The sequence below is a fragment of the Grus americana genome, chromosome 1 (assembly GCF_028858705.1).
Source record: "Grus americana isolate bGruAme1 chromosome 1, bGruAme1.mat, whole genome shotgun sequence".
Lineage (NCBI taxonomy): Eukaryota > Metazoa > Chordata > Aves > Gruiformes > Gruidae > Grus > Grus americana.
In genome coordinates this window covers 149,107,329-149,134,937 of record NC_072852.1, presented here as the reverse complement: position 1 = coordinate 149,134,937, position 27,609 = coordinate 149,107,329, and the positions used below count along the sequence as shown (strand labels likewise).

The following is a 27,609-nucleotide window of genomic DNA, read 5'->3' as shown; positions in this document are numbered from 1 at the left end:
AGCACTTTTTATTCTCTGTGGTTTATAAGCTCTTAAGCAAATGTAAGAGGGAGGAAAAGCTAACGCGTCTGATAATACACTATATCAGGCTGACAACCTAACTGAATTTCCCCTGTGGTGCTAGCAAAATGCTGTTCCAAAAAGTAATAATGCATACAAAAAAAAAAAAAAAAAAGACGAAAAGGGGAGAAAAAGGATCATAAAGATCATGCCGTCACATTTAATTTCAGAGAACAAAACCTGAAGCTGATTTGTCTTTAGATCAGTTGTATACCAGTTGGAACACGGGTGCCTAGCGCTGCGACAGAGTAATATGATCCGAGCTTTAAATAGCTGCCAAATAACCATGTGGTGGCTGGCAGCATTAAACGTGTTGCAATGAGAGTGATCTGTTTCAAAGTAAAGCCACATAACAGAGGATAAGTCAATCTGATGTGGTATAGAAAAGGAGGGGGGGAACGTTTTTCATTATCTTTCTGAGTTTCTTTCTGGTTTAAATGTGTTTCCATCTTAAAGATGCATTCATTTAAGGTCTTTTTCTTAAACTGTTTAAGACCTGAATCATGTGCAGGTCATTTCAGAGAACATCTCCTTGGGTACCCAGGTGCGAGGTGGGGGGGAGCGGTGTGCCAAATGTGAAGTACTACCAATGAGACCGTCCCCTTGCTGCAACCCAGTTCAGAGTGGCTGCCTCCCAGTGTGAACGGCACCTTCTGTGTGTAGGGGCTGCCCCTGGTTTGTACTAAATGCATCCTTGGCAGTTTTTAGGAACAGATAAGGAACAGATCTACAGCAAATGACACGGGGTGACTTCTGGTCCAGGCCCTCCCCTTCTCCTCACAGCAAAATGTAGAACCTTGCAGCACTCCGTGAGGCACCTCTGGGCTCTTTGGGATGTAGGGAAAAACCAGGTGCAGAATTTGGAGGTGTCTTAACTGGGAGATGCTGCCAGCCCTCTGTTCCTTCTTACCGGCATGTCCAATGGCTCTCCTGATCCCTGTTGTCAACGTGTCTCCTGGGTAGATGAGCCATGTTGTGGACTGGACAGATAGACCACTTTTTAAACTCATAATGTGAGTAAAAGACATGGATGGAAAAGTGGCACTGTAAATACTTGTGTTTCTTCATCCCTTCTGTCACTTTTGATTATAGATGACCAACTTCTGTTTTCAATTTCGGTATCTCCACCAACTTCAGCAGCATCAGTCCACATCACAGCAGAATTTCATGTGAACATACTTTATCTAGTCTTCACTGCTTGGAAATCACACTGCCAAAAGTACAGATAGGAGAGTCAGAGGAAAACCCAGCTGTTGCATCGGAAGGTAAATAGCTCATTTAAGAGGTTCAGTATGACTTCTTAAAAGATAATAAGCCCAACATACTTTTTAGACAGTTAGGATTTTGCAAGAATGGGGACACAGCATTACCAACACCACTTACAATTGTCCTACTAGCAGTTTACTAGCACACTATAGAGTACAGTCTCAGTTGCAGCAGTTAGGCACCCTGCAGAGAAATAGAGCGGGCTTTATTTTGCATTTCCTCAAAGGAGAACATTGCTTTACCTCACTAACATAAATGTCAATAAACAACCACATATTTCATGAAGGTTAGTTCCAGTAAAACTTCCAGCAGCCACCCCAATGAGTAACAAGGATAAACCCAGGGCAAATCCTTCTCTGACTGTTTTTGTCCGCAGCTGCCTTTGCCATGTTGTGTCAGCGTGTCCCCCAGGAATCTGCAACAGCTGCCCAGCGGGCTGGCAGGGGGCATCACAGGGGGACGCTCACCCCCCTTTCTTTGCCTCCTTTCTTACCTCCGTGCCCTTGTTTTCTCACTGCCTCCTTCACGGGCAGTCACGGCACTTGCCACGTTTGCACTGGACAAGTGGATGACTGTCAGATTGAAAGTAACCAGAAAATGCTTCTTATCTACCTATTCCTTTTACCATCACTTTATCAAACACGTTACTTTTACAAGAAAAAAATTGCTTTTCTTCCAATATGACCACAGGCTATTAAGCCAGCCAGGCAATTAAAAATAAAAACCCCCAAACCCTATAGGTTTGTGAGGAACACAGTTCTTTGACCAATTTCACAGAATATTTTGATTACAGTATTTAATTCCCTTTACAATCTTTTACTTAGCTCTAATCATGAAAATCCCTGCATCGCCGCCAAGGATTTTCTAGACAAAAGCGTATCTGGAAGAATGCCATGGAGCAAGTCTGCTTAGCTGGCCTGTCTTCCCCGAGTTCTTACAAACTCATTCCCCTGCACATACGTAGTTCTTTAAAGAAATCAGAAGAACAAGAGATAGACTGTGCTTTTAGGTAATACCCATACATGGCTCTCCACCGCCCGCAACACTGTTCCCAGGTCTGCGGCAGCTACTTACTACACATCGCGTGCTCTGCTACATACCAGCTTTGGTGGGAGCAAACAACCTGTCCCCCCAGGTTTCGGAAGGAACCTGACTCTCAGTTCTGCCGTATCCAATTAAAGCAAATGGATAGAGCTACGGATTACTGCCAAAAGTGTGAGTTTGAGTGAAGAATTTATGAGTACTCAAGCAATTTCTACTGACGCCAGAAAGGCTTCCTGAAGTTTCTAAGGAAACCCTCAGAAACAGGTTGGATCTTCAATGGCTATTACGGCCGCAGTCTGACCCAAAGGGTTGCCTCCAAAAGAGGCCGCCTCACGCAGAAGGGTGTAGCTAATTTAGCTGCATAATGGAGAGAGTTCTGAAGATGCACATGGGCTGAATTAAGAGCTCCACGGGAGCCTTTGGCTCATTCCTTGCAGAGTTTATTAGTTGCTGCTGCACACATGGTTAGGTTTGCTGGAAGAAGTCCAGCTCTGAGGCACCTCTCAATTCCTCCAGCTTCTAAAACTTGCAAGAAAGTGGCTCAAGCATATTGCCCCCTCTAAGCTCTTGTGGAGAAGGACTGTCCCCCGCAGAGAAGCAGACAGGGTTTGGGAGGGGTACCTAGTCAAATAACTCTTGATTATTGAATTTACCTCCACAATTACCAGTGAGTATCCCAGACTGTAAAGGGGGTAAATACCAACAGATTGTATTATTTGAGAAACAGTATGTGATTGTGTAATTAAGGGCAGGAATATAATACCACATGCACAAAGGGCAGGGTTAATTTCAGCATTTCCTGACTAACCAAGGGCATTATGGTGTAACCCTAATGTTCTCCGGATGGCTATCATTTATATGGAGTTCATATATATGCTTATGAATATTCGGTTAAAATTCACCCATCATACTCTGACACAGTAATTAAAAACATCATGTTAGCTGCCAATAAAAATATTTTTGTGATTTGGTAATTATTCCAAACCTCATAGTCCCAGTTCCCCTACCCCCCGCCCTTGTTGTCTTCCTGTTCTATAATGTATAAAGCTAATCTTGATGATGGAAAAATAAATAAGTAGCAGGGAAGGCTGGAAAGCTTCCAATCACAAAAGCTCCCAAAATGGAAGCAACATCCAATCTGGCCCACCACATCTTCTAGGTGGGCACTCCTTTCCTGCCTTTTAGTGATGCTTTCAGTATTCATAACAGCTGTGGAATTAAGCATTATGAACAAGAAGAAACCAACATGCAGCCTTTATTTTTCCCCATCAGTCCCAAACCATTCTGCATTGAGTTACAAAGTGAAAACCCACATGCTCTCAGATGGATTTAATTTCAACTTGGGCCCAATGCCAGACAAAGTTTCCCCATTGTTAAGACTCCACCCCATCCTTTCCATACCATGCATACAGTCCCATCCTCACCCATCTTCCAAACATATGTGTGCACACACAGAGACATACACAGAGAACCAGCCGCTCCTACAATACAGAATCAAATCCATCTCCCCTGATGTCTAGGCTCATTGCTTTCCCTGGGAAAGTTGGATTTGGTCTATAATGCAGATTTTTAGTATTTAGGAAAATAAAGGCTACATAAAACATACATTTTCATGTCCTAGATATTGTCTTCATAATAAACCTTTTTTAATAAAAAAGTCATTTTACACAACCAGGAAAATGTTTGTTGGAGAAGCCAATTATTCCATTCAACAATAAAAGGGTTAAAATGTGATTAAAATATTAATGCTATAATTCAAAGTACAATTTTGGCGTAACTTCAGCTAGTGATTTAACTAAGGCATGTTGGCTTACAGAATCATGCAACAAACATGGATTTCAGAATACAGAAGTATACAGCTTTCAAATGCGTACAGAAAAGAGAAACGTGTAACGGAAGCAGTTAAGCTTTTACATGTACAGACTAGCACCAGGTCGCTGTTCACGGCAATTGTCTTCTCTCTTGTCCTCTTCCCATGGATGCTGCATGAACAACTGCAATCTATTTTTATAAAGTGCAGACATGTTTGCTTGTATTAAAGCTAAGGCAAGTAGTGGAAAACAGGAGAGGAGGTAGATTGAATTACTGTGTTTGAATGTTTGTTTTCCCCTCCGTCTTCTACCTTTCTCCACAAGCAGAAGCCTAAGATAAATTTTAAAAGACAAATGTATAAAATGTTGATTTGGCCCACTTCGTGTTGGGCTTTTGGTTGCAGAAAATTTTTGCCTCCCTCTGTTTGCAAAACTGCAAAAATGCTGCCAATAGTACAATATGGAGAACCATGGGTGTATTTTCTAAAGAATTAAAAGCAATTAGCTGGAACTAAAGGTGGTTTCTTCCTTTATTGAGTTTTGTGTCCTTTACCCTTAAACAAGTAACAGAAGAACTTCCAAAAGTCTGCCTGCACACTTAGGATTGCCATAATTGTAATAATGTATAAAATTGTGTTCCAGTTTACAACTGTCATAAAGTTTCACTAGGATTCCTGTATTCTCTTCAGCAGTGTATGACTAGTCTGAGTGTAAATAAATGGCACGCCCTACCAACAAGAACAGCATTCCTGCTAATAAAGCAAAAAATACTCCTATAGGAGCCAGCATAAAAGACCAGCCATAACGTACATAAACAGCAAAGTCTGGGCAATCCATTTTTTTCATGTTTGTGTAGTTTTCCAGATCAGCCATCGCCTGGACCCAGATGACGTACATCACGACTACCAGTGAGAACAAGACGCCTAGAAAAGAAACACCAGGTTTTAACGACAGAATGTGAGACAAATGCTGGGTGCATTTACGGTAATACCTAGAAACCCATCAATGCTTGAGTCCCTGACTGCAAGGCACAGTCAGCCACCACTGGATAATATTTTTTGTCTTTGGTTTCCTCTAACAAGCGCTATCTCCATCTTGCTTCTGATTTGCACTGAAAGGCATACTACCATGACGAAGGATATATCTGGTTTTGATAGGCAGATTGAAACACAGGTGTGTTTACAGACAAAATTCCGGCAGGTATTTACTGTTCTGAATTCAGGAGCCAAGGGAGGGGGAAGGAGGAGGGACGGGATGGGACAACCTGGAAAAAACAGCTACTTTTGCTTCCCAAGCTCTGACATTGTTTCTATGACAGTCTTTTGGATGAGATATGAGAAGGGGAAAGGGGTGAGAAATCTTTCTGTCATGTTCACCTCTCTAGATTTGTTTCTTTTTTCTTATGAAAAGGGCTTTGTTTGGAACATACTACCTTCAGAGTATTATACTCAAATATTTTGCAGACAAATTCAGAGGTATTTCATTCAAAATCCTCCATTCCCGGTATAGGAACAAAACCCAACAATAATTAAATAATAGCTATGAAGCAGGCTATTAGTATTAACCTCAGAATGGATACAACAGTTTCCTGGAATTAATCCCCCACATAATTCACAGCCTTTTCCCAACCACTCCTCTGAAAGGCCTTTGGATTGCTTACACATGATAGTAATAGGAGCACATGTCCTTACAAACTTTCTTAATCTCTTTGTTACTATGCACCAGAAGGAGATATAAGAAGACAGTGCTTTCCAAAGTATCCGTTGCATGCCTAATATTTCATTTCACTTTAGAGGAATGTGGACACTTGAGAAATGCAAGCCTGCAGCACAGATGCTCCAGCAGATCTGCTGGAAAACTGAGGGCACAAGTCTGAATTTTTTGCATGCTCCAGCCTGTACCCACTTGCTCCTTGAGCTCCAGCTGTCACAGCACAGTTACAGCAGCAGGACTGGCTATTCCAACATGAAAATAGTTGGGGGACACCACCCCGTCATGTTTTTATCCCAGGATGTTTAGGTGCCTCATTAAAACCACAAGCCAGTGCATACCCCTGGGAATGCTTCTTGCCAAACTTGAGTCTACAGGCTGTCAAGTTGCAGAGTATAAGTCAAAGGTATTCGTGGTCTCTTCCCCATCCTCCTAAATACTTGCGATGTAAGCTTGAACAAATGTGACATTTGTGGCAAAACCCACAAATGCACTGTGTAAGCACCCATGGACAGGCATTTGTTTCCAGACCCACCTGTCCTGGTAACCTTTCATGGTTACCTTTCCTCATGCCCACCCTGAGATGCTGCCTCACCACCTCCTTTCCCTGCCCTTCCTACCCACTTAGTGACAAGGCAGCAAGCAACTCTTGTCATCACTCCTTCATTGGCTTCAGGCAAAATCAGACAGGTTAGCTGGAGCAGTTTAAATTGGTGATCTGGTGACATTCTTGTTGGTCCTTTATTGTCAAAATGTAATAGCTTTACATTCTGGACATCCTGAACATCTGACAAGTGAGAGCTCACAACTCAATGCTTGTGAACACTACCTTTTGAAGCCCACCAACAAATGAGCTGAAGTAGTGAACCTGAGGCATAATCAAAATGTGACTGAAAATCCCAAAGGATCTGAAATTTTTTATGAGGCTGAAAGAAAGGAGAAAAACCAAAGAAGGATGCAGACACATTTCCTGTCTATGAACTATACTTCCAGGATTACATTTTTTGCTAGGGCTCAGATTCCTAACAAAGCTTAAAAAAACCCCAGTACTCAACTCTAAAAGGCATAAATTCAATTTTGAAAGTCTTTTACCTGGGTAAAACTCAATTTTAATAGAATTTAGTGCTGCAAGTGTATTAAACACACAACTGGTGAAATAATCAGAGAGAAGGATCACCTTAGGGCCAGACATAAAAAATGAGAAATTTAATTGAAGACTCTCCAAACATAAGTCAAATTGAGCAGACGATTCCTATAACAGAACGTCTAATAACAGATAATGTAAGCAACACAGCAAAATTAGAACCAAACAGAGGTAGTAACTTTTTATGTAAAATTAAAAAAATTCAGGGCAAAATTCATAAATGCAGTTATTAGAGACATGGAGATTCTTCAAGGTTTGAAAACTTCAATGAAAAAAAATTATAGCCCAAAGATTTGGAGAGATACATTGATAATATGGTGAAATCCATATGAACATTGGAATTTTCCTCTTCAGATGGCTATGCCTGTGCATTTTCAAATGTCTGCAGTCTTCTATTTATTCTCTACATTGGGGTAAACTTAGTCCAAAACAATAATTATTACAAAAAGTTGTGATGTATATTCCCTTACTGTGGCAGCAGGTAAGTGCAACCAGGCCTTGCACATCTGGAATGCTTTTGACCTCCGGCAGCCTGGGCAGATGCAAGAAGTCAGAAGCATCTGCCATTAAAACCAGACTCTGTCAGAGGTGCTTTAATCTCGAAATGGGCACCCCTTGCTCTTTGGGCAGTCTGAAGCAGCACCTTCTAGGTAGTTAAACTAGAGCCAACTCCATATAGATGCAAAGTAGCAAGCCAGTGCTGCCAGTGGTAAAACAACTTCAGGGAAGCTAAAATCCATCGGGTGATTTCACAGCAAGCTGTTAATACCTGTGTGTGGCAAATTGTTGGGTATGGAAATTTGCTGAAGAAATGTATGTCAAGCAGAGATAAATGTCCTTCTTTAAAAGAGAAGAAAAAGAAAAGGAGAATATGTAAACCCTCTATGTTAATTAAGGCACTAAAGCAGTATTTAAGGGTTCTCACTATCTGCTAATGGAGGCTAATTAGCAGGTATATTGCTTAGCGTGTTCAAGAAATGTCTTGAACAGTAGAATCAAGCTAAGTAAAAATTGACCATGTCCTGTTGCCTCCAACAGCATTTCATTCATTAGTGCTCCTTTTGTCTAATTTTCACAGAGTTATGATTTCATGGGAGTTAAGCACTTTCACAGGAATTTACTGAGGCTTCTGCGTGTTACAAAAGAGAAAAAGGAAAACAGAAGCATTTCTTAACAGGTAGACCGTCTGTTTTGTCCATTTGGTCTTGTTTCCTAAGATGTTAGAGTACATTAGAAGCAGTGCTGAGAGCAGGGAAGCAGATCTTGTACTTCTGTTATCACTAATGCATCTATTTAAAATGTTTGATGTTTCGGGCCAGGGGCATTAGTTCCTTCCTATCCATTAAGCACTTCAGGTTGTGCTTAAATTTAAGCACATGTGCAAGTCTCTTTGACTTAAAGGGTTTTTCCTCCTGGCATCCACACTGATTGCATCAAAATACCTGATTCAAAGGCAAGTTATGAGCTTAATGAATGGTTACTAAAGCTTAAATATTTATCTGGTTGCTAGATTCCAAAAGAATACTGTTTATTTTCAGATTATATGATTCCATGTCTGCTTGCATTGTCTTATTTTAATAAAACGGAGGGATGTTAACAGTTCGAGAAAGGATTGAAGAAAAAGCAGTATAAAGAACAGAGTACAATTTGTTCAGCGGACTGAGTAGCATGTAAAATTCAGACACATATAACGTGTGAAGTATTTTTTACAGGCCACAAGATATCAATTTGGTCTTTGCATTATGAACCGTAACAGTCATGTCAAATAACAGCACGTTATATGGTGTTTACAAAAATATAGATCAAAAGCTGGGTTTATCTCCATTTTGTAGAAAGAAAAACAAGGCTTAGAAACAACTAATCTGATATTCAGAGGTTCTAAGTGTCTGAGCTTTGCTCTTGACTCTGGCTTTCAAAGGAGTTTTGCTCCCCAAAGCCAAGGCAGATTTGCTTAACACATAAGACAAACTGTAACAGAGCTGCTAATAAACACAAGTCTTCTGCCTCTCCATTCTTCTACTTTGTGCGTACATCTACACTTTTTCTGCAACATTCTGCTGTGGTTACTTATACCAGTTGGTGAAGTACCATTCACTGGAGTGTACTTAAACAAAAGGAAAGGCATTGGACTGAAGGCAATACAAAATCTCACTAAGCAATTGTCTATCTTGGTCTGCTCAAGTGGTTTAAACAAGCTCCCATCACTGCAAAATCTCACTGCCTCAATTTATATGTAGGGAATATGGTATTTTTAAAGAAAAATGATATATTGCAAAAAGTTTAAAATTAGTCTATTTTTTTACATCACCCTCAATCACATGATTTGGACTTGATTCCAAAGAGTCTGGTACGGCCACTAGAATATTAGTAACGCAGAACCATCGGCAGAGCCCGTGCAAAACTGAAGAGAGGTCAGAATTAGATTCTAACTACTGGAGAGTATTTTTTTAAATAAAGAAACTTGCTGCTTGTGGAAGACAATGGGGAGAATTCCTCTATTTATATAACTACACTACTGCTATTCCACCCTACTTCTGTATCCACAAGTTTGCCTCATGAGCTTGTCTCTTTCCTTCAAAATATTAGTCATGCCAGTAAGAGTTGAGAAAGCATCCATTACAAGTGTAATAGGAATGCCTGTTCATTATGGAGGAGAATATACTAAAATGAATTTGTATTTATTCTGGGAAATCTGTTCCTGCAGTCTTGTACTGACTATCTATTGTGAATGTCATGAACTCTTATAGCCAAGCTCCAAGGCAAAATTACTGAGACTGAAAAAAACCCTCCACAATTTCATGAAGCAAATATTTTTAGGAACAATGTGTGCTATGATGTATTTCTACATTTTCAGCATTTAGACCTTTTGTATAGTGTGCGGGTGTCCATTTGCCCTTGCCTTTTAGTGAATATAAAATAAAACAGCAGTTGCATGAATCAGGAATGATGGGGGAAATTATTCCTAGAACATGAAATATGTCTGAGAGAGATTAAGACAAATAAATACTTCCCTCCTCCTCCTTTTTCCTTCTTTTTTTCCATTTTGCATTTTTTTTAAGGACACACATGTTTGATACACAGCTCTGTGCAGTGTGATAAGACATGGACTTCTCTGAGGTCACTCTTTTCTGTCTTTTGCATTTATTCTTTTGAATTTCTTTCAAACAAATACTTGTGCATATTGCAGAGGAGAAAGAATACAGAACCTTTAGAAATGTCTATGAATTCAAGAAGCAGTTTGCTGGCCTTTAGTACTTATTCTTCCCACGTAGAAATGCCTTTCACTTGTCAATGGTGAATGGCTGTTTATGGCATGAATCTTTTACTATGCAGACACGAAGACAACAGGTGCTGGAAAGAATGATTTGAGCTTTTTACTTGTGCCTAGAAGTTTAGAACTTTTTATCTCATTTGAGGAAAACTTGTGTGTGTGTATATTATTTCTTTTTTTCAATTGCATTTTTCTGTCCTTGTCCTTATTACAGATTCTACCACCTAACTTGGCCTCTTGTGACCTCTATTTAAAAAGTATGGTTGACATTCCACTCTGAAGTACACACAGAGGATCCCACTTAAGAGTTATGGGAGTTGGCACATAGCTCTGAAGACAGATTTTTGTCCTCATCTAGGAGCTTGAATTAAAATATCAGGTTTTTTCACTCTTTTGGCAGGAAGCAGAAGTCGTACTTCAAATCTTGGTTCTTCACAAGGGTATGATTCTGTAATGCTCTGCGCACATCCTGAGGACTTGCTTGCTCAGCATCAGTACAAGAGGACAGTTTTCACCACCACCCACGCAGGAACAGGCCCAAGGTAATTATGGACTTTATTGAAGGCTGCTCTAAGTGATCATTTTATGGGAGCTTTCCCTTCTTTTCCTATGACCTTTGAAGCAGCTATAAGGCTTCTTACAGCTTGCATTACTGTAGCTGCTCTTGGTCCATCCTCTGATAGAGTAGACGTGGAGGTGAGGCTGCAAAGACAGCGCTCAAGTCACTGACTGTGGTGTCGTTGAACTGATACACACTTTTTTCCCCCACAGGTGTAGCATCTGCCATTTCACCTGCAGGCTCAGGTAGTTAATGTGGTTACAAAGCTTAATAGGAAAAGCTGCTAGTCAATAAGCTGCCACCAATACTAATAATTGTGTGTGCCTCACCATTTGTGGTAGTTCAGTTGCGCCACACAATAAGAGAAGCGGGCAGCCTTTCTTGAAGATCAGGATGAAGAAAGGCAGGTGTGTGACTATGCCACAGATCAGACATCAGAATTGCTCTGTGGGTAGGTTTGCTGCTATTCTGGGCCCAAGATACCAGACACTGTGGAGGGGCTTCTGAGACTCCTTTGGCCCTTGGAGACCCTTTGCAGTTCATCCACATGGGCACCAGTGAGGCTACCAGAGAGACCTTGAGACCTTGAGCGGGTAATTACAGGGCTCTGAGGGTGAGAGGTAGGGGCATGGGGGCCCCGGTGATGATGGTCTCAAACCTGCTGCCCAAAGGATGTGCAAAAGTTGGCTGTACAAAAGTTGGCATACACTGTGCATCAGCAAATAGCTTTGTAGCTAGTGTCGCAAGCAGGGCTTTGGCTTCTGTGGCCACGGGACCCTCTTTGAGATACAAAGACTGCTGGGGAGAGGCAAGATCCATTAGACAAGGTGGGGAAAGAGCAAGAAGCTCAGAAACCTTGTGAGAAGAGATGCAAGCAAGGACCATTGGCAGATGGACATCCCAGCCTCCAGATAAGCAGGGAGAAGGGAATGGAGAGCATATACATGGGGCAGTGCAATGAGAGAGGCTCATATACTTCCACTGAGAAAGCAGCACAACGGAAAGCCCATCTCAAATGCATGTACATAAATGAACTCAGTGCTGGAATAACACAGGAGGAATTGAAGTTCATGTAGTCACTGGATGATAGATGATGACACTGCAGCTGCAGATATGGTGAGACCACTTGCTTAATTGGAATGAGTTGCTGGATGGCTACAGACTCATTAAGAACAGGCAGTTAACATGGGGTGGGATGGCTGCAGTCTGCACAAAGAAATATCTTGAATAGACACAGATCTAAGTAACAGGAGCTTATAGGTTAAGATCAACAAGGTGGGTAAAAAGGGTGTCATCATGTGGGCATCTGCTACAGGCCACCTAATCAAGAAGAGGAAGTGGACTGGAAAAATAGTTATGATTTCTGGTTCTCACAAGGGACTCAGCCACCCCAATATCCTCTAGAAGGGCAACACTGCAGAGAGCAAGCAATCCAGGAGGTAGGTAGCTGGACTGCATGAAGGATAACTTTTTGAAACAGGTGTGGAACAGACCAAATAATGGAAGTGCTTTGCTGGACCCGCTACTCAGAAATAAGGAAAAACTGGTCAGGAACATGATAGATGGTGTTAGCTGTGGGTATAGTGGCCATGAAATGGCAAAGTTTAGTATGCTAGGAGGAATGTGGAAGGTTAGTAGGAGATAAAAGACCCAGAACTTCAGGAGAACAGCCTTCAACCTGTTCAAGGAATGGTAGGCAGAATCCCCTTGAAGGGCAAAGGGTCCCCTGAAGGGCAAAGAATGCCTTGAAGGACAAAGGGGCCCAGAAGAACTGTTTGTTCCTCACAAGCAACTTTCTTAAAGCACAAGAATGGCCCCTGTCAGTGTGCAAGAATTCAAGCAGGTCTGGCAGAAATGAAAGTTAACCTCATGCAGAGCTGCATCAGCAAGAATACAGTCAGCAGGTTGGAAAATAATATTATTTCCTTTTACTCAGGATTTGTGCCATCATATATGGAATACTGTGTCCAGTTTGAGGCCCCCTGGTGAAAGAGGTATGGATCAACTGAGGTGATAACCACCAAGATGGTTAGGGGAATGGAGGACAAGAGGCTGAGCAATCTGGAGAGTTTTAGTCTGGAGAAGAAAAGTCTTCATCTTTCTAAATGGAGTTACAGAGAAGATAGGGATAAACTCTTCATGCACACTGGAATAATGAGACATAGTGGTCACAAGCTGCAGCAAGGACAATTTCAGGTGGATATAAGTTAAAGTTTGTTTTTTTCACAATAAAGTTTATCAGACTGGAACAAGTGCCCAAATATGCTGTGGAATATCAATTATTGGAGATTTAAAAACTTGACTGGATGAGGCTTTGAGCTGCCTGATCTAACTTTGAAGCCAGCCCTGCCTTGAAAGGGGGGGGGGGGTCAGTCTTGATTGCCACAAGAGGTCCTTTCCAACTTAAACTTATTCTATGTTGCTTGGGATCTCTGTTTAGGCTCTTTCCCTATGTCCCTCCAGATGGCAAGTCTATCTGTCTGAGCATAGATAAGGTGAATTGTCCCTCTGAGAGTGTGTTTCTTACTATTGACACTAGAAGTTTAAGCAGCTAGTTCATACAAAACACCTAGCTTTTGGATGGCTAAATAGTTGGCATTAATCCCATTCCAAATAATTTCTTCAGCTGCTTTCTGAACCTTAAGATGGCACAGCAGACCATTCTATGAATTGTTTTCTTCAGCTGAGGCAGAGCTTTTATCTGCCATGTAATTTGTCAGTTAAGGTTGCAAAAGAATACAGATTCCTCAGTCCAATAACAGGTATTAAAATTGCTTCATCTAATATTTTTCTTTAAAGATATATTAAAGTAGGAAAATGAGTGATCTTCCTATCTTCTTCCAAACTTCCACAGAACAACCACCTTGTCTATCTTCTTTCTCAGAAGCTTACTATTCTCTCCAGCTACTTGAACTTTGTGGTAAGACAGCATCCAGGCCCTTTCAAAAAAATGTATATAATCCCTTTTTTTCTTTAAATCAGTATGCTGGTTTCTGTCTTACAAGAACACTAACTTCACGTATGATCTAAGTCACATTACATCTTTTCACTTTTCCATTAGGTCTGTGTTTAAATAGATGCACATCCTGGCTGCATCCTGATCACATGTTAGTAGGAGTGGTAAACATGGACCACTCCTCATCACTCTCCCCTTCCATGCCCTGTTTTCCTTTGGGAGGCAGGCAACGAACAGGCTCTCTAGTCCTGAAGGAGGTGGCTCGAGGAAGGGGTCAGGGCACCAGGGAACACAGCAGAGCACACCACCCTGCCTTCTCAAGGCAGGCTAAAACCTCTGCTGCATCAGGTTCTACATTATCGTGATCTGCCCCCAAGTTATCCCAGATTTAAGATATTAACTATTATGAGGAATTCCTATTGGGAGAGAAAGAGAGAGGAATTTTCATGCTGTCATACCTTTGGGTCTGAGAATCCCTCCTACTCTCCATTTAACATGATTGGCCATTGATCAGTAACACCACAGGACATAGTTTTAACTACTGACAATTGAAGGTATTTATGAACTGTCCTTATGACAGTATGGTCACTCCCACCAGCATGATTTTAGTTCATGATATAATTAAACCCTCACCTTGGCTATGGGAGTACTTGTGAGAAGAGCTGAGAGCAACAAACTTTTTTTTAATGTTTTTGTGGGTGATCTGAAGTGTTGGATAGGATAATGGTATTTACAGTAAGTACCTTCCTCAAGCAGCCCTGCCTTACTGGTGGGACTGGGAGTAGATGCGGAAGAGCTTGGTCAGGAACCGTGTCCACTTACCCAAGCTAAAATATCTTGTGCAACCTGAATGGCTCTAGGGTTCGATACTCTGCTGCCACCACCACCACCTTTTGGCAAATGATAGCAGGATTTTGCTAAATATCTTTGCTTTTTAACAACAACAATGGTAACAGTAAAAATAACACAGCTTTTCCCTGAAGCCCTGATTGAGATCAGTCCTGAAGTTGAAAGGTACTACATATACAGAGAGTAAAAAGTCAGGATTTCCCTTGAAGAACATCTGCTCTACAGGGACAAAGGGTGAGAGCGGCAAAGAGACAGGCCCAGTGTCACACACTGGGATAACAAAGCTCACTTAACTTCACATACCTAAAAAAAATAGTCTCTCTATATTCCCCCAGTAAAGGAAAGAGAGGTGTAGGGTTCCTCCATAGCACATTCATCCGATCCAGTTAGGCCCCTCTTTCAGGATGAAATGAAATGAATCCCCAGCTGGGGGAACTTCTCACATAGCTAGTTTGGACTGCCAAAGAATGTTATTGCCTCCTGCAGGCCTCCGAGGGAACCCCAGGGAGACTAGTGCAGACTTGGGGATCTAACTTTCTCCTGCCTAAATGAGGGCAGATGAACTAACATGGAGAACTGAGAGTGGAGAACACACACATCACTTTGCACCTCTGCCCATCAGTGCCTGGTGTCTTTCAAGTGCCCTTTTCCTCTCTAACAGCCGCTGCTACTTTCTAGAGACAGCTGAGGTTTTTTACAGATTACAAAAGCAGAAAAGGAGCAGGACTCACATGGGCTCTTACCCTGCAAATTAGTGACAAAAAGCATTGAAATATCTTAGGATTTCTATCAGACTATGAATATTTTTGTACGTCTTTTAAAACTGCGGAGGAGTAATTCTCAAGGGATGAAATGCAAGTACGCAGGAGTTTTTTCAGCAAAAATATTGCAAAATACTTCCCCCGGTTCACTGAGGGTCCTTTAAAAGGGAGTAATTATCACTAGCTGTGTATGAAGAGCTGCAAGGTGAGGTGGGTAAGCAAGGTCAGCAGGTCAGTAGCAGAAGCAGAAAGAGAGCCCAGGCTTTTTGGTCCTGATGCGAGTGGCTCTACCCTGTACCACTGCTCTCACAGGGCTGCCTCTCCCCAGGCTTCACAAAAGGAGAACAGTGATTGAGCACAGACCATCATTTACACAACTGTATCTTACACACCAGCCTGACATCTTCCCAGACTTCTCAAGGTTAACAGAACAGCATCCCAGAGAGCTGCCCATATCAGCTGGGGACGGTGCATCCTCCATAGTACGTGTGGGTTAGGAGGAGGGAGAGAATTCAGTTATTTGTTATCTTTCATTCACAGAGGTTTACAGCTCCCACTTACTCATATGTGACAACTATTTTGTGTACTCCAATCACACCCAAAACATTTCTCCTATATTGGTCATGTGAATGTGCTCTGTCTTCCAACTTCTTTAGAGCCCACTGTAATCATCTTTTGTGTCACTGATAAAAAACCCCCTCTCCTTAGCTAAAGCCCCTGAGAATCCTATAAGGCAGCATCCCTAAATATACATTCTTTTTCCTGCTAAAATAGTAGATTGAAATTGCAGTGTAATTCCATGATTTGTCCTGGATTTTTTTTTATCTTAATCCAAAAGTATTTGTTACAATAGCTTCATGACTAAATAACTGTGGAAGGAATTGTCTCCAAGGGAGGCACTTCACAAGCCAAAGGATAGAAGCACATGTTTTTTCTTTTAAACATGATTAATATAATTTTTGGTCAAGGAAAATGGAAGAAATACCTCATCTTTTCTATTCTTTAATTGACTGAGCAAACAGTATACCCACCAGCAATGATGAAAAAGCCTCCTCCTGCTTTGTACAGAATGTGGCTGGCAAAAGGAGCTGCACAGATGATGAAGAAACTAGCCATTACAATAGTGAGCACTCCCAGGAGCATAAGAACTGTCCAGAAACCTCGATAAACTGGAGAAAAGGAAGAAGGAAAAAAAAGAACACAACACATTTTAGAACTTAAATAACATATTTGGCTAACAAAGATTTTTCTTTTTGCCTTCTCTTTTCATTTGCCTTTATAACAAATGAAACATTCATTCTATTGTGCATATATGTTATATATCATGTGGAGCAAATTAGGTTCAAATGCCAGTCCTTATCTGATGATCACGGAAAATAGGTTGTAAGTTACCAAGAATGAAATCCGTCTGCTTAATATTTAGCAGTGACTTGTAAGATAGCAACTTGATCAAATTTATGCTCTTTACAAAATGGTACACCAAAGCTGTAGCAATGATTCTTTGGGATAAATGATTGGACTGACAGGATACAATTGTTTTACCAAAATTGTCTGGGAGAAGCAGAAAGCTGCAACATCTTGACATTCTTAGTGCTCAGACCATATCACCAATAGCAATCTGTAAGTTCTCTAGAATTTACAACTGGATAATTCTCCTTACATATAGTCATATTCAATAGATGGAAATCTAAAGCAGGAGGGGGGAGAAACTCAAAAAATGTAAATCGGGTTTCTGAAAAACAGTTAAGTATTTTAAACCAGCCTATTGCTGCTCTAAAGCTCTTTGTATTTTATTAAATTTAAAATGTGATGTTTCAGAAGTCCCTGTTAGAGAGTGCCAAGCAGTGCTGAATTAATGGATGCAGCTGGTGATAAATGAGCCGAGAGTTTTGTGACATACTCTGGCCAAAAGAGTCTTTCTAACAATTATTTTTTAGCTGGTTAATTGCACATCCATTTAACAAAGTCATCATTTTACAAATGATACAAGAGTGACATAAATTTCTTCCATGAATTTAAAAATTGGTACATTAACACAACCCATTAGTAAAATTATGAGTTGCAAAGATTTCCATCGTCAGATCTGAAAATCTTGAAGCACTGACAATTCAGTCAGTGAAAAACATTTCCACCCAACTGAGGGAAAGCATATAAGCCAGCTGGCAAGTCAGGAAAAGTGAGTCACAAAAGAAACTGCCACTTAGCATTTGACAGCACCTACTTACTGTTATGGCAAAACACAACTAAGCAACTATTATACTGGTTCATATCCTGAAAGTTTCAAATTCATACAGCTTGTTAGAGCCAGCTATTCTGGAATAATTCGGGTTTGCTCTCATCTGAAATCTGAAGGTGCACTAGACACTATCAGCTTGCACTTCCCACTAATGTGTTCCAAAAATCCACAGTTTCTAACTTGACCAGCTTAACTCATGTTAAAGTATACACCATCTAGCTTCTATCAGCCTTGTAAATTTATTAGCTAGATCACATTCACCACATCACATTAGCCACACTTTTTAAATAACATCCTTTTTAATCCAGGCAAACATTCAGAGACATAATTTTCCGCCACACTGACCAGCAGATTTGGGCGTAGGAAGGATGAACGTGTCTGAAAGTAGCTGGCAGAAGGGTTAAAATTGTGGTTTGGTTCATATCCAATACAAGCCTTCTTGCCACATAAACAAAAACAAAATGGAAACAGTAGGTAAGAAAGAAGGCTGTGGTTCAGCAAAGCAGTTAAGCCTGTGCTCTGCTTTAAGTACTCTACCTCTTAGGGGATTTAGGCACCTGTTTAAAGTTAAACACATACTTAAATGATTCACTTAATGCAAATGGGCAGTGAATGGAGACCTAGAAAGGTAAATCTCTCAAGTCCTTCAGTCTTGGGTCTCTGAAGCAATTTCATATTATTTTACTCGTGGGGCTACTTTGCTAAGCTTCATCGCAGTCCCCAAGTCCATGGGACATTACTTCCTCATTTAAAACCTAATACCGCTAAATCAGTCTATAACCACCCAACTCTTTTACATGGATGGCCCAAGGTACTTCAAAGTCATGCTACATAATAGGACACATTGGCCAAAATGGACCTTGAAAAAGCTTTCTTCGATATCATTATGGTCAGTCACCTAAGTCATACAGTGGTGTTTCTATTTTCTGAATGGATGAGGGCACAAGCTTCTCCAGCGTTACAAAATTAGTATACGGTTTAATTATCTACTCTTCATACAGGAAGCTCTGAAGTCTGCTTTTAGTGAAATTTTACCAGAAAAGCTTGATTTATTAAAATATTCCTGGAAAGTGAACACAAAAGGAGTACAAAAGTAACTGATGAAAATTTGTTTAAACCTCTCTGTAACTATACAAGGGAAAAGCTGTTTCTCTGCTCCAACAGCATAACTATTTTATGCACTATATGAAATACTGATTTGACCTTGCTATCACCTGAAATAAGCTTCCATTCTATTTCTCTAGAAATAATTATTTACTCTAGAGAATCACAGATAAATTCTGATGATCCTAATACTTGTTTAGCCAGCTAACTCCATCATCAAACATCAATTTGAAAATAGAGTTGACAGGTAAAACGTCTGCAATGCTCCCAAATCTGCTGCTTTTCAAGCAAAAGACTACCCCCTCTAATCTGCAAGGCAGTAAGTCATCAGGGTCATTTGTGGCACAGAGCTGAGGAAACATCCTAAGAGCATTTAGACTTTTTCTTTAGTAAGGGAGTTAAAAAGCAACCATTTTTCTGCAAAGAAGCTTTTACTTATTTCATATTCAGACCTTTTTTGCTCAGACCACATTTCCCATCTTCTCTGCCTTGATGGGCAAGATCAGTTCCTGCAGAGCTAATCATCAAGATGACAATGCAGCCCTACTGCTGTCATTTAGCTTTAACCGGCATCTAAAGATGAACACAAAAGAGCTGCTTGAAATTAAAACTACCTAAGAATGAACTTACTCTTCAAGTCAAAGGCTTTGCTGCTCTGAGACTGAGGTGAACCATGACAGAAAAAAACATTAACAGAAGATGCTGCTTTGAATTGTGCTTCTTTCTGTCCCCTGAAAAGGGATGACACTGTGATCCAAGAAATAATGGTTCAGCGTACCTATACAAGGTGTTAGGAGAAGTTTGCACAATTTCAGGTCTTACTAAGGAAGTTCCTAAGATGGCCCGTGTTCTGGTCCAGATGACAAGAAGTACCCTTGCCTCTTCAAGGTACTTCACAGTTATGTTTGAGTTAGCTACCTCAAGTGCACGCATTATTCCAAGTATTTCCTGCATTAGAAGATACAAAGTACAAGTGCTACCGCAGAGTCCGAGGTAAACCTATCTGCAGTGTTAATCTTAGATACCATTGCTCTGTGTCGCAAGAGCGCTAAACAGAAGGTTTTGTAACTTGTCTTGGTAAGCTGCCCCTTCATCGGGTACAACATTTGCCTTGGCAGTGACAGGCAAGCCTAAAAATAAAATAGTACATAGAGGAAAACAGGAGTACACATGGTATGCTTGCCTTTGAGCTCTGCACCGTTCAGCCTGTATACTGTGGGAGTATTATAGGTGCAGTATATTCCTCCAAAATTGCATGACCTGTAATTTTATTTTGCTACTTGCTTTTCTCCCGAAAGATCCACATTTAGATTCCCCTGGAGACTTCTGCATCATTTGAAAATTAGAAGTAACTGGTTTTGAGTAAGGGACCGACTTTTGGAGAAATGGCTGCAAATTATCAAAAGCTCCCTTTTGTAGTATAGTAGTATAGTAGATCCCAGCATTGATTATAAACTGAAGTCACAGATTCATATTTTAAGATGTTACACATGCATGATATGAAAGAGAAGCAATAATATATTTGACAAAGTTACACAGCTGTGTCACCTGCAACGCACACTTGTTGTGTAGTAGCCGTGCACACCTCGGAAGCGCCATACAGGGTTATTCAGGAACAGGTTAGCTAATGACACAATGCAACACCCATCTACCACCGCAGGTGTTAACACCAACCTCATGAAACCATTACATCTATTTTACTGCCCTTGCTGACTTCAAGTGTTTTAAAATCTCAGCCATCAGCCCATACATTTTCTCTGGACTATCAAAAAAACCACCACCAACCCAGCCACTTAATATTGAATTCAATATCAAACATGAATTATTAAGAACTACAAAGGTGAAAAACCTTTTGAAGCATATGTTGTATAAACATTACTAAGGATATGCAAAATGACTTGGAAAAGTTGCCTTGAATTTTCACCCACAAGCTCACATCCTAAAGTGAACCCTTCCTGTCATTTCCCTGGGGACTGTATTTTAGAATACGTCTTTTTTACCTCTCTATTTAATGTAAGAGATATCGAAATGCTTTTGACAAGAGGTATCAAAATGCCACCCACAATATAAAATACAATGAAAGGTGAAATGCCTGAACTGCTCTAAATCTGGAGTATCTTCTCTGCACATAAACAACTGTAAATGAGATCTCAGATCTCAGCAGCAGCACAGGAGACACACCTTGCAACACAGTAAACCTTGAAAAACTTTTCTGTTTCACTCAGTACCCTTTACTATCCCTTAGTAGCAATAATCTTTTTTTTTTTAATAACCTTAACAGTAAAACAAATAAAATATTCACAGTATGAATACATTGCTTTTTTAAATACTTCTTGCTTTATCACTGCTTGGTGGCTGGGGAGTTCTCCCTTAGTAAATGTATTGTATTACAATCTCTCATGGGCAATTATGTGACTGTGTTACGTAACGGCATTTTTTTGCCCTAGAAATAGGCTACTGCTAACGTTTCACCGTACAATTTTTATTTTTAGATTTCATTGCTGATATTTTCTAGATTACTTCAGGTTAATTTCAAACCTGCCAATAAATCTTATCACGCCGTTTTAGATGTAATAGTTGCTGAACTAGAATTTCACTTCAGTCCTATAAACATTCTGTATTCTACATTATATTAGGCACTACTTCACATGCTGGCAATGTGCCCAGTACTGGACAAAATAAGATACTAATGGTCAAGGAAAAAAGCACTAGCAGCTACAAATCAGAGTATTAAACTAAAGTGTCAGTGCAGCCCCATTAAATGGCTTCCAATTTAGCTTCAGATGGCACTGGAGCAATTTACAACAGTTAAGGAACTATTATTTATTTCCAAATCAAGATAAAAAAAAAAAACAACTCAAAAATAAAATTAATGACTTGACTAAGTGCTAGATCTTGCCCTTCTTTTTCTTAGGAATAATCTCACTCTAGCCAACAGGACTACTTGTACGAGTAAACACTTTGTACATTTTTCAAAAACGGGCCTAGTATTCTTGTCTTGTAGTAAAAGAGTTTTATAAAAGTGTGATAGTCCTTGAATGTCAGTGTTAAGCAATCTAATAACATGATACCATGCATTAATGTAGCTAGCAGTAAATTATCATTTAAGTACTAAACTATTATGTTTTCGAAACAGCCTGACGGGATAACCGATCTGATTATGATTATACAAATGTACGGGGTTTTTTTTGAATGTAGAGGTCACTACTCTGGCACTTCTATTGTACGGGCTAATTTCAATTTTTTAATTCCTAGTTTGTAGTTTGGTGCGCATATGTTTGTGAATCATCATATAAATTAATGTGCTGGCAACACAACGAGGTGCTGTCTAAGTCTACTTAAGAGCTGCACAGTGTAATAGCTGTCACGATAAACCATCACAGAAAGTCACTAGAGTCAGGCTTCCCCCGAGTTCATTTAGATCCCTGTTTCAGGTTAAGATAAATGGCATGGCCTGCAAATTTCTTTAAGCGCATTAACTATAAATGACGGTTCGCACAGCTGTGGACCACACCTTACACTGAAGGTAGGTGAAGTCCTCCCCACTCTGCCAAGATATTTAACAAAACCAGTGCATGAACAAACCCATTAAACTGCGATTAAAAGATGCAGAAGCTGCAATTTCAAAGCAGTGCTATCTAACCCTTCCAAGTTGATCATGCGTCTGACAGTGATGACAAAAAGAAACCTGAGACACTAAAACATGCATTCAAATCCCCAACATAAGCATCACTGTAGGCTCTTCTGTCTTTACATTTCCATCTAAGGCTATAATTCTTGACACCAAGAGCTCATAGTCTAGGTATGCACAGCAGGATGAACCAAGCCTTTGGTCTAAAGCTTTGTAAAGTGTACTAAAACACTAAACTTGAAGGTCTTCAGTGCTTGAGTCTTGTGGGAAGTATCACACAAACACCATAAAACCAACACACAAAAAGATGTAAATAAGCTAAGAGGGGATAGATTGAGCCTCTTTTGAATTCTGTCCCAGAAAAGCTCTGAGCCAAATTCCTACTGATACCAAAGGAGTTATGTCAACAGAGAACTTGGTCCAGTCACTGCCCTCAAAAATCATCAGAGATTTTATGTTCCTCAGGAAACTTATCTTTGCCTGAGCCCTTCTAACTGGATGGTAACATGGCACTCCACCAACAAACCACACTTGTGTTTCCACTAGGGGCTGCAGTTAAATCCAAATTCCTCTGATAAGGTCCCAAAGTCTCTTAAGCCAAACAGTCTGTAAAAGAAGTCATGTGCCTTTGCTTCTCAGAAACTAACAGTTCCGTTTTCAGAAAGTTAGAGATTTTTAGAAAAATGTGTTGTACGTACATTTGATTTTTCTAATGAAGTTTAAAGCTTTTTATTCAGCTGTTTATTTTTTCAATGAAAGAGCAAACTAAGTTTTTTTCAGATGACAGAATATTTCTTCTTATCCACTCCTAATTAAAATAGGACTTAAGGGACTCACTAAAAACACACTCATAAACTTGTGGGGGAGATTTCTTTTTTTATCCCCAAAAGTGAATATGCTGAGAAAGCTATGAGCCATGAAAATGGTAATATTGTATCAAGCAACAGTGGCAGAACCAAAAAAAAAGGCTAATAACCTCAATCTTTTGGTAGTGCCCTTTTGTTCTATGTTTAGTTGATGCAAGGTATTAGATGCAGCCAAATGGATGTCCAAATAGTTGATGAGAGCTTGTTCTTCATGAAATCAAACCGAGGGGTTTTGCCACTGGCTTTTACAGAGAAGTATTTCCTCCATTGTGAATCAAGAAGAGGATAACCTTCTAGTATTTCCTAATCTAGCAACTGGAGATGCAGCAAGGTTTTAAAAATTTGTTTGCCAAATATGATGGGCAGGACTGTCAAAGTACACTAAAGGAGAAACAAGTTTTGAACTGACAGAAGAGATGAACACATAACCTTCTTCCTAAAAAGTTGTGAAAGATTCTCGAACAAGCATACCTGCTCTAGTAAATAACTCAGCTTGGATGCTGAAAATGAACTGGAGGCATACAAAAAAAACCCTTTTCAGTTTTAATGAGCTCGAAAGCAATCCAACTGTATCTATTTATATAGTAGGAATGGCTCTGAATATACTCTACCTGGGCCAGCTTCTATAGTACAGTTCTGTCTATTTTTAATCTCCTAATATGAAATATAGATAGGAAAATTATATTTGAGCAGTGGTTCTTTTGGCAAACATTAACTAAAATTAATTAAACTTTTGATGATATTCCTTCTCCTTTCCTCATTCTTTGTTTGTCCACTTCTGTGTAATCATGCAATATAATTTGAAGATCCTTTGTGAATGTATGAGTGAATGGTGGAATACAAACTCTGTCTAGATTATTAGGAGCTGATGACTCCGTCCCTTTCAAATGGAAAGATAAACTGTTCTAGATATGCTGTGAAGTTACAGATTAGAACTCTAAATGGTGAGGTCTGAATTCTATCTGGACAAACAATTCATAATTTCTAAAGATTAACAGAATTATTATCGATCCAATTTATTTTCTTTTCATGTCTGCATCTTAAAAATTGGATTCTGAAGAAACTTCAAAGTTAGCAAAGGCATAGTTACAGCTTCAGGACAGGAAGGGATCACTCAAATCACAGAGTCAGCAGGCTCAGAGACATGCAGCATCCACACATCATGGGTTATTCAAAGAGTCATATGAAATAGGTATCAGAAGTAATTTACTTTGAATATGTTTGCATAAAGCCCTTGATCTGATGAAATGTGACCAATATTTTTAAGTGGAGTTGTAAAAACAGCTTTCCAGGCATTATTCAAACATAAGTTTTTCCATTACTTTATATCTTCCATATACATATGTATCTCTGTTACTGCACTAGAGATTCTTGGTGTTAAAATCTCAGTTTAACATAGTAAGTATTTTGAACTATTATAGAGAATATATATTTATTTAAAAAGAGCTTAGTTCACAAAACAGAACTGCCCATTGCTACAATCTTAGGCTACATTATTCATGTACAGCACACACTGTTCTGAGTAATTTCAGTGCCTCAGCTTACTATAGTATCAATGGAGAGAAGATGGCATACCTAGCGGTCAGTGCAGTACATCTGAGCTGGTTGAATAAATGCAATCTATTTCCACATGTGGTTATTTATTTAACAAAAAACCCCCCAGTTTTATTGGAATATATGAGAAGTACTTGTTTAATGTATTCAGCCCAAGGAAGATACTTTTTATGTTGGATAAAAAAAGCACTAAAAAAGAAAATGTCTCCTTTTTTAGAAATGACTTCCATTCTGCCATCATGCTTAAAGCTAAGCATTCATTTAAGTGCTTTGCTAAATAGTGGCTTAAATATGCATGTTGTAAAATTATGAGAATTATGAAACACCAAAACTCTATTCATTAAACTGTGTGGCGTGATAAGGCTGTTTTATATTGAAGCATCCAAATTGTTTTCTTGAAACTATAGGCATTGCAGCCAAAAAAATACTTACCAATTGCAGAGTCATAGGAGGTTGAATTGTGTTCATCTCGGATAAGAGGAAATGGTGACAGGTAAGCATGTGTACAATTCTTAGAAGGTGACTGGTTAGCTAAAAGTGAAAGAGAGCTAAAGATTAATATTTTACTGCCTTAAGAACAAAATATTTTAAGCCTGTTCTTCAGATGGGCAAACTGAGTTTCGTAGGTCAAGATTCCAGTTTTTTTCCCAGGCAATAGATTACAGTGGATTTGGTTGTGTAGGAGATACCAGCTTTGTTCTACAGCCAAGGATATTCCTTAAAGAGCAACACAGATTTGTACTATGTGAACAGTAAAGCAGCCTTGCTGAAGGCACACTGCAATTTATATGCAATGCATACGTATGCTTTATATGCGCATGTACCTTTCTCTTGTGAGGGTTAATTACGTCCATCTCATTATTGCATGTCCCACAAAAAAAACCCAAACTAACAAAAAAACCCAGGAAATTACTTTTTCTCTTGTGAAAGAACAATGAAAAATATCAAGCATCTTCAGAAAGTTTACAGTCTCAACAAATATGAGTTTAGTCTATGGAATCAATATCCCCAGAGAAGGGTTATTTCACCTTTTATATTAAATGCTTATAAAAACTTCAGCTTCTTCCTTGCAAAAGATAAAGGCTGACTATAGCTTAACCCACATTTAAATTTCAGATTTCTGACCACAGAATTCTCCAGATAAATAATAAGGGGAAATTAGCTACAGTGAATATTACATTGGTCACCTAAGACCAAGCAATATGTTTAGCAAAATATGGGTTATTGAAGTCAAGTTTGTATGATGGCACCTGCTTTTCACAAGGATTGTGGAAATCTTGCAATAAGGACAGGGAGCTCTGTACCTCAGAGGTAGGGTCAAAGACAGGAAAAGAAGCTTTGTTTGAACTCTTCTTCATGGGAAATTTTGGTTTTAAAATACTATCTGATCTTCCAGAATCCTAGCATGTAGTGAAAGAAAGCAAAGGGTCATCTGTGAATTTAGTAGCAGAATTCTTCTGGAAATGATGTGTCCTACACCATTTTCACCGTGGAATTGCTCATACCCTCTGTAACCCACTTGTAGAACTAGTTGGAGAAACTCTCTAAGCAAAAATTCATGGACCAGCCTAACCACTAAGCTCTTTTACTCTACATTACAGAAATAAACAGTCTGTTTAATAATAAGTGGCAAGAGACGGTTCTGGTAAGAACGGACGCAGGTTAACAGGGCAGCCACAACACTCATAGCGTAAGCCGATAGTTAAACACATATGATTTTGTCCTGGGGTTTCCTTTAGTACAGATTACAAAAATGCTTGTTAAGAATTTATTTTAGGGTACCTGAAGAACCTGATCACCAAAGAAGCCATATGAAATCCAATGATTCATAAGACAGAAAAAACCCCCCACAACAGTTTTGAGAACAAACTACTGTAGATAATGTAAAAAGAAAAAAGTTACTTACTATACCAGAAATTCCACATGCTGGCATTGTTCTCTCTTACATTTCCACTAAACCAGCACCTCCAGAAGAAACCTTCATGATGGAAAGTGGCCTTCTCTCCCTATGGAAGAGAAAAGAGAAAAGAAAAAAGAAAAAAAAAGAAAAAAAGAAAAAAAAAAGAAGCCATTATCATACAATTTTTAAATGGCTGAAAGAATCAAGTTCAAGTGAAATTAGATGTTGAGGTAAAAACCACCACCATCATAATGAAACACAGTCTGTCTGAATATAGGTTAGCTATACCTTATCTAAACCGTTATACTTCCTTTGAAAGAATGTCATATTGCAAAAGTAGTATCACAAAAGACAAATTCATTTTGGAATCAATACAACTGGTTACAAGAGGTTTTGAAGCAGGCTTGTAAGCCTCCAGAACGTCGAAATTAGTATATCCAAAGTTCACACAGAAGTAAATTCTTACAAAATAAACACATCCAAGAAATCTACATATATAATTCTCATTATAAATAAAAATGTCCATACTAACCCCAGCATCTTCAGGTGCTTTTGAACACCTTCCTATTTCTGTAGCCAGAAGCCAATAATCAGTTCCAAATGCCACCAAAAAAAGCAAAACCCCCAGAGCTGCAAAGAAACCTCCAAAAAATATCCCCACACTCAGTTTCATTATCAATGTTATCTTCAAAAACAAAAAAAAAGGAAAAAAAGGAACTACTCTTTGAATTCCTTAAGAAGTAGTAAAATAAATTTTTTGGGACAGTGACTAAAAAGCTGTTTGGAGAATACAGCTCATTATCTGAAGAAGTTTCTCTTCGTTTGACTTTCTGCCTGTGTTTCTCAATGCCCTGTGAGTTGATTTGTGTCTCCTAATTTGTGTTCCA

General features: G+C 39.5%; 1 protein-coding gene across 2 annotated transcripts; it reads right to left on the bottom strand.

Moving 5' to 3' along the window:
• Positions 1-254: 254 nt before the first annotated feature.
• TMEM182 (transmembrane protein 182) lies at positions 255-27,609 on the bottom strand. 2 transcript variants are annotated; one of them, XM_054813439.1, is made up of 6 exons: positions 27,255-27,609; positions 26,729-26,828; positions 25,255-25,353; positions 16,463-16,600; positions 4,992-5,104; positions 255-1,270 (listed from the first exon to the last, which is right to left on the bottom strand). In XM_054813439.1, the coding sequence occupies exons 1-6, from the start codon at positions 27,393-27,395 to the stop codon at positions 1,241-1,243; spliced, it is 621 nt and encodes a 206-aa protein (XP_054669414.1). In that variant the 5' UTR covers positions 27,396-27,609; the 3' UTR covers positions 255-1,240. The 2 variants fall into 2 exon arrangements, with proteins under 2 accessions (XP_054669414.1, XP_054669413.1); XM_054813438.1 differs by lacking the exon at positions 255-1,270 and having other exon boundaries at positions 3,978-5,104.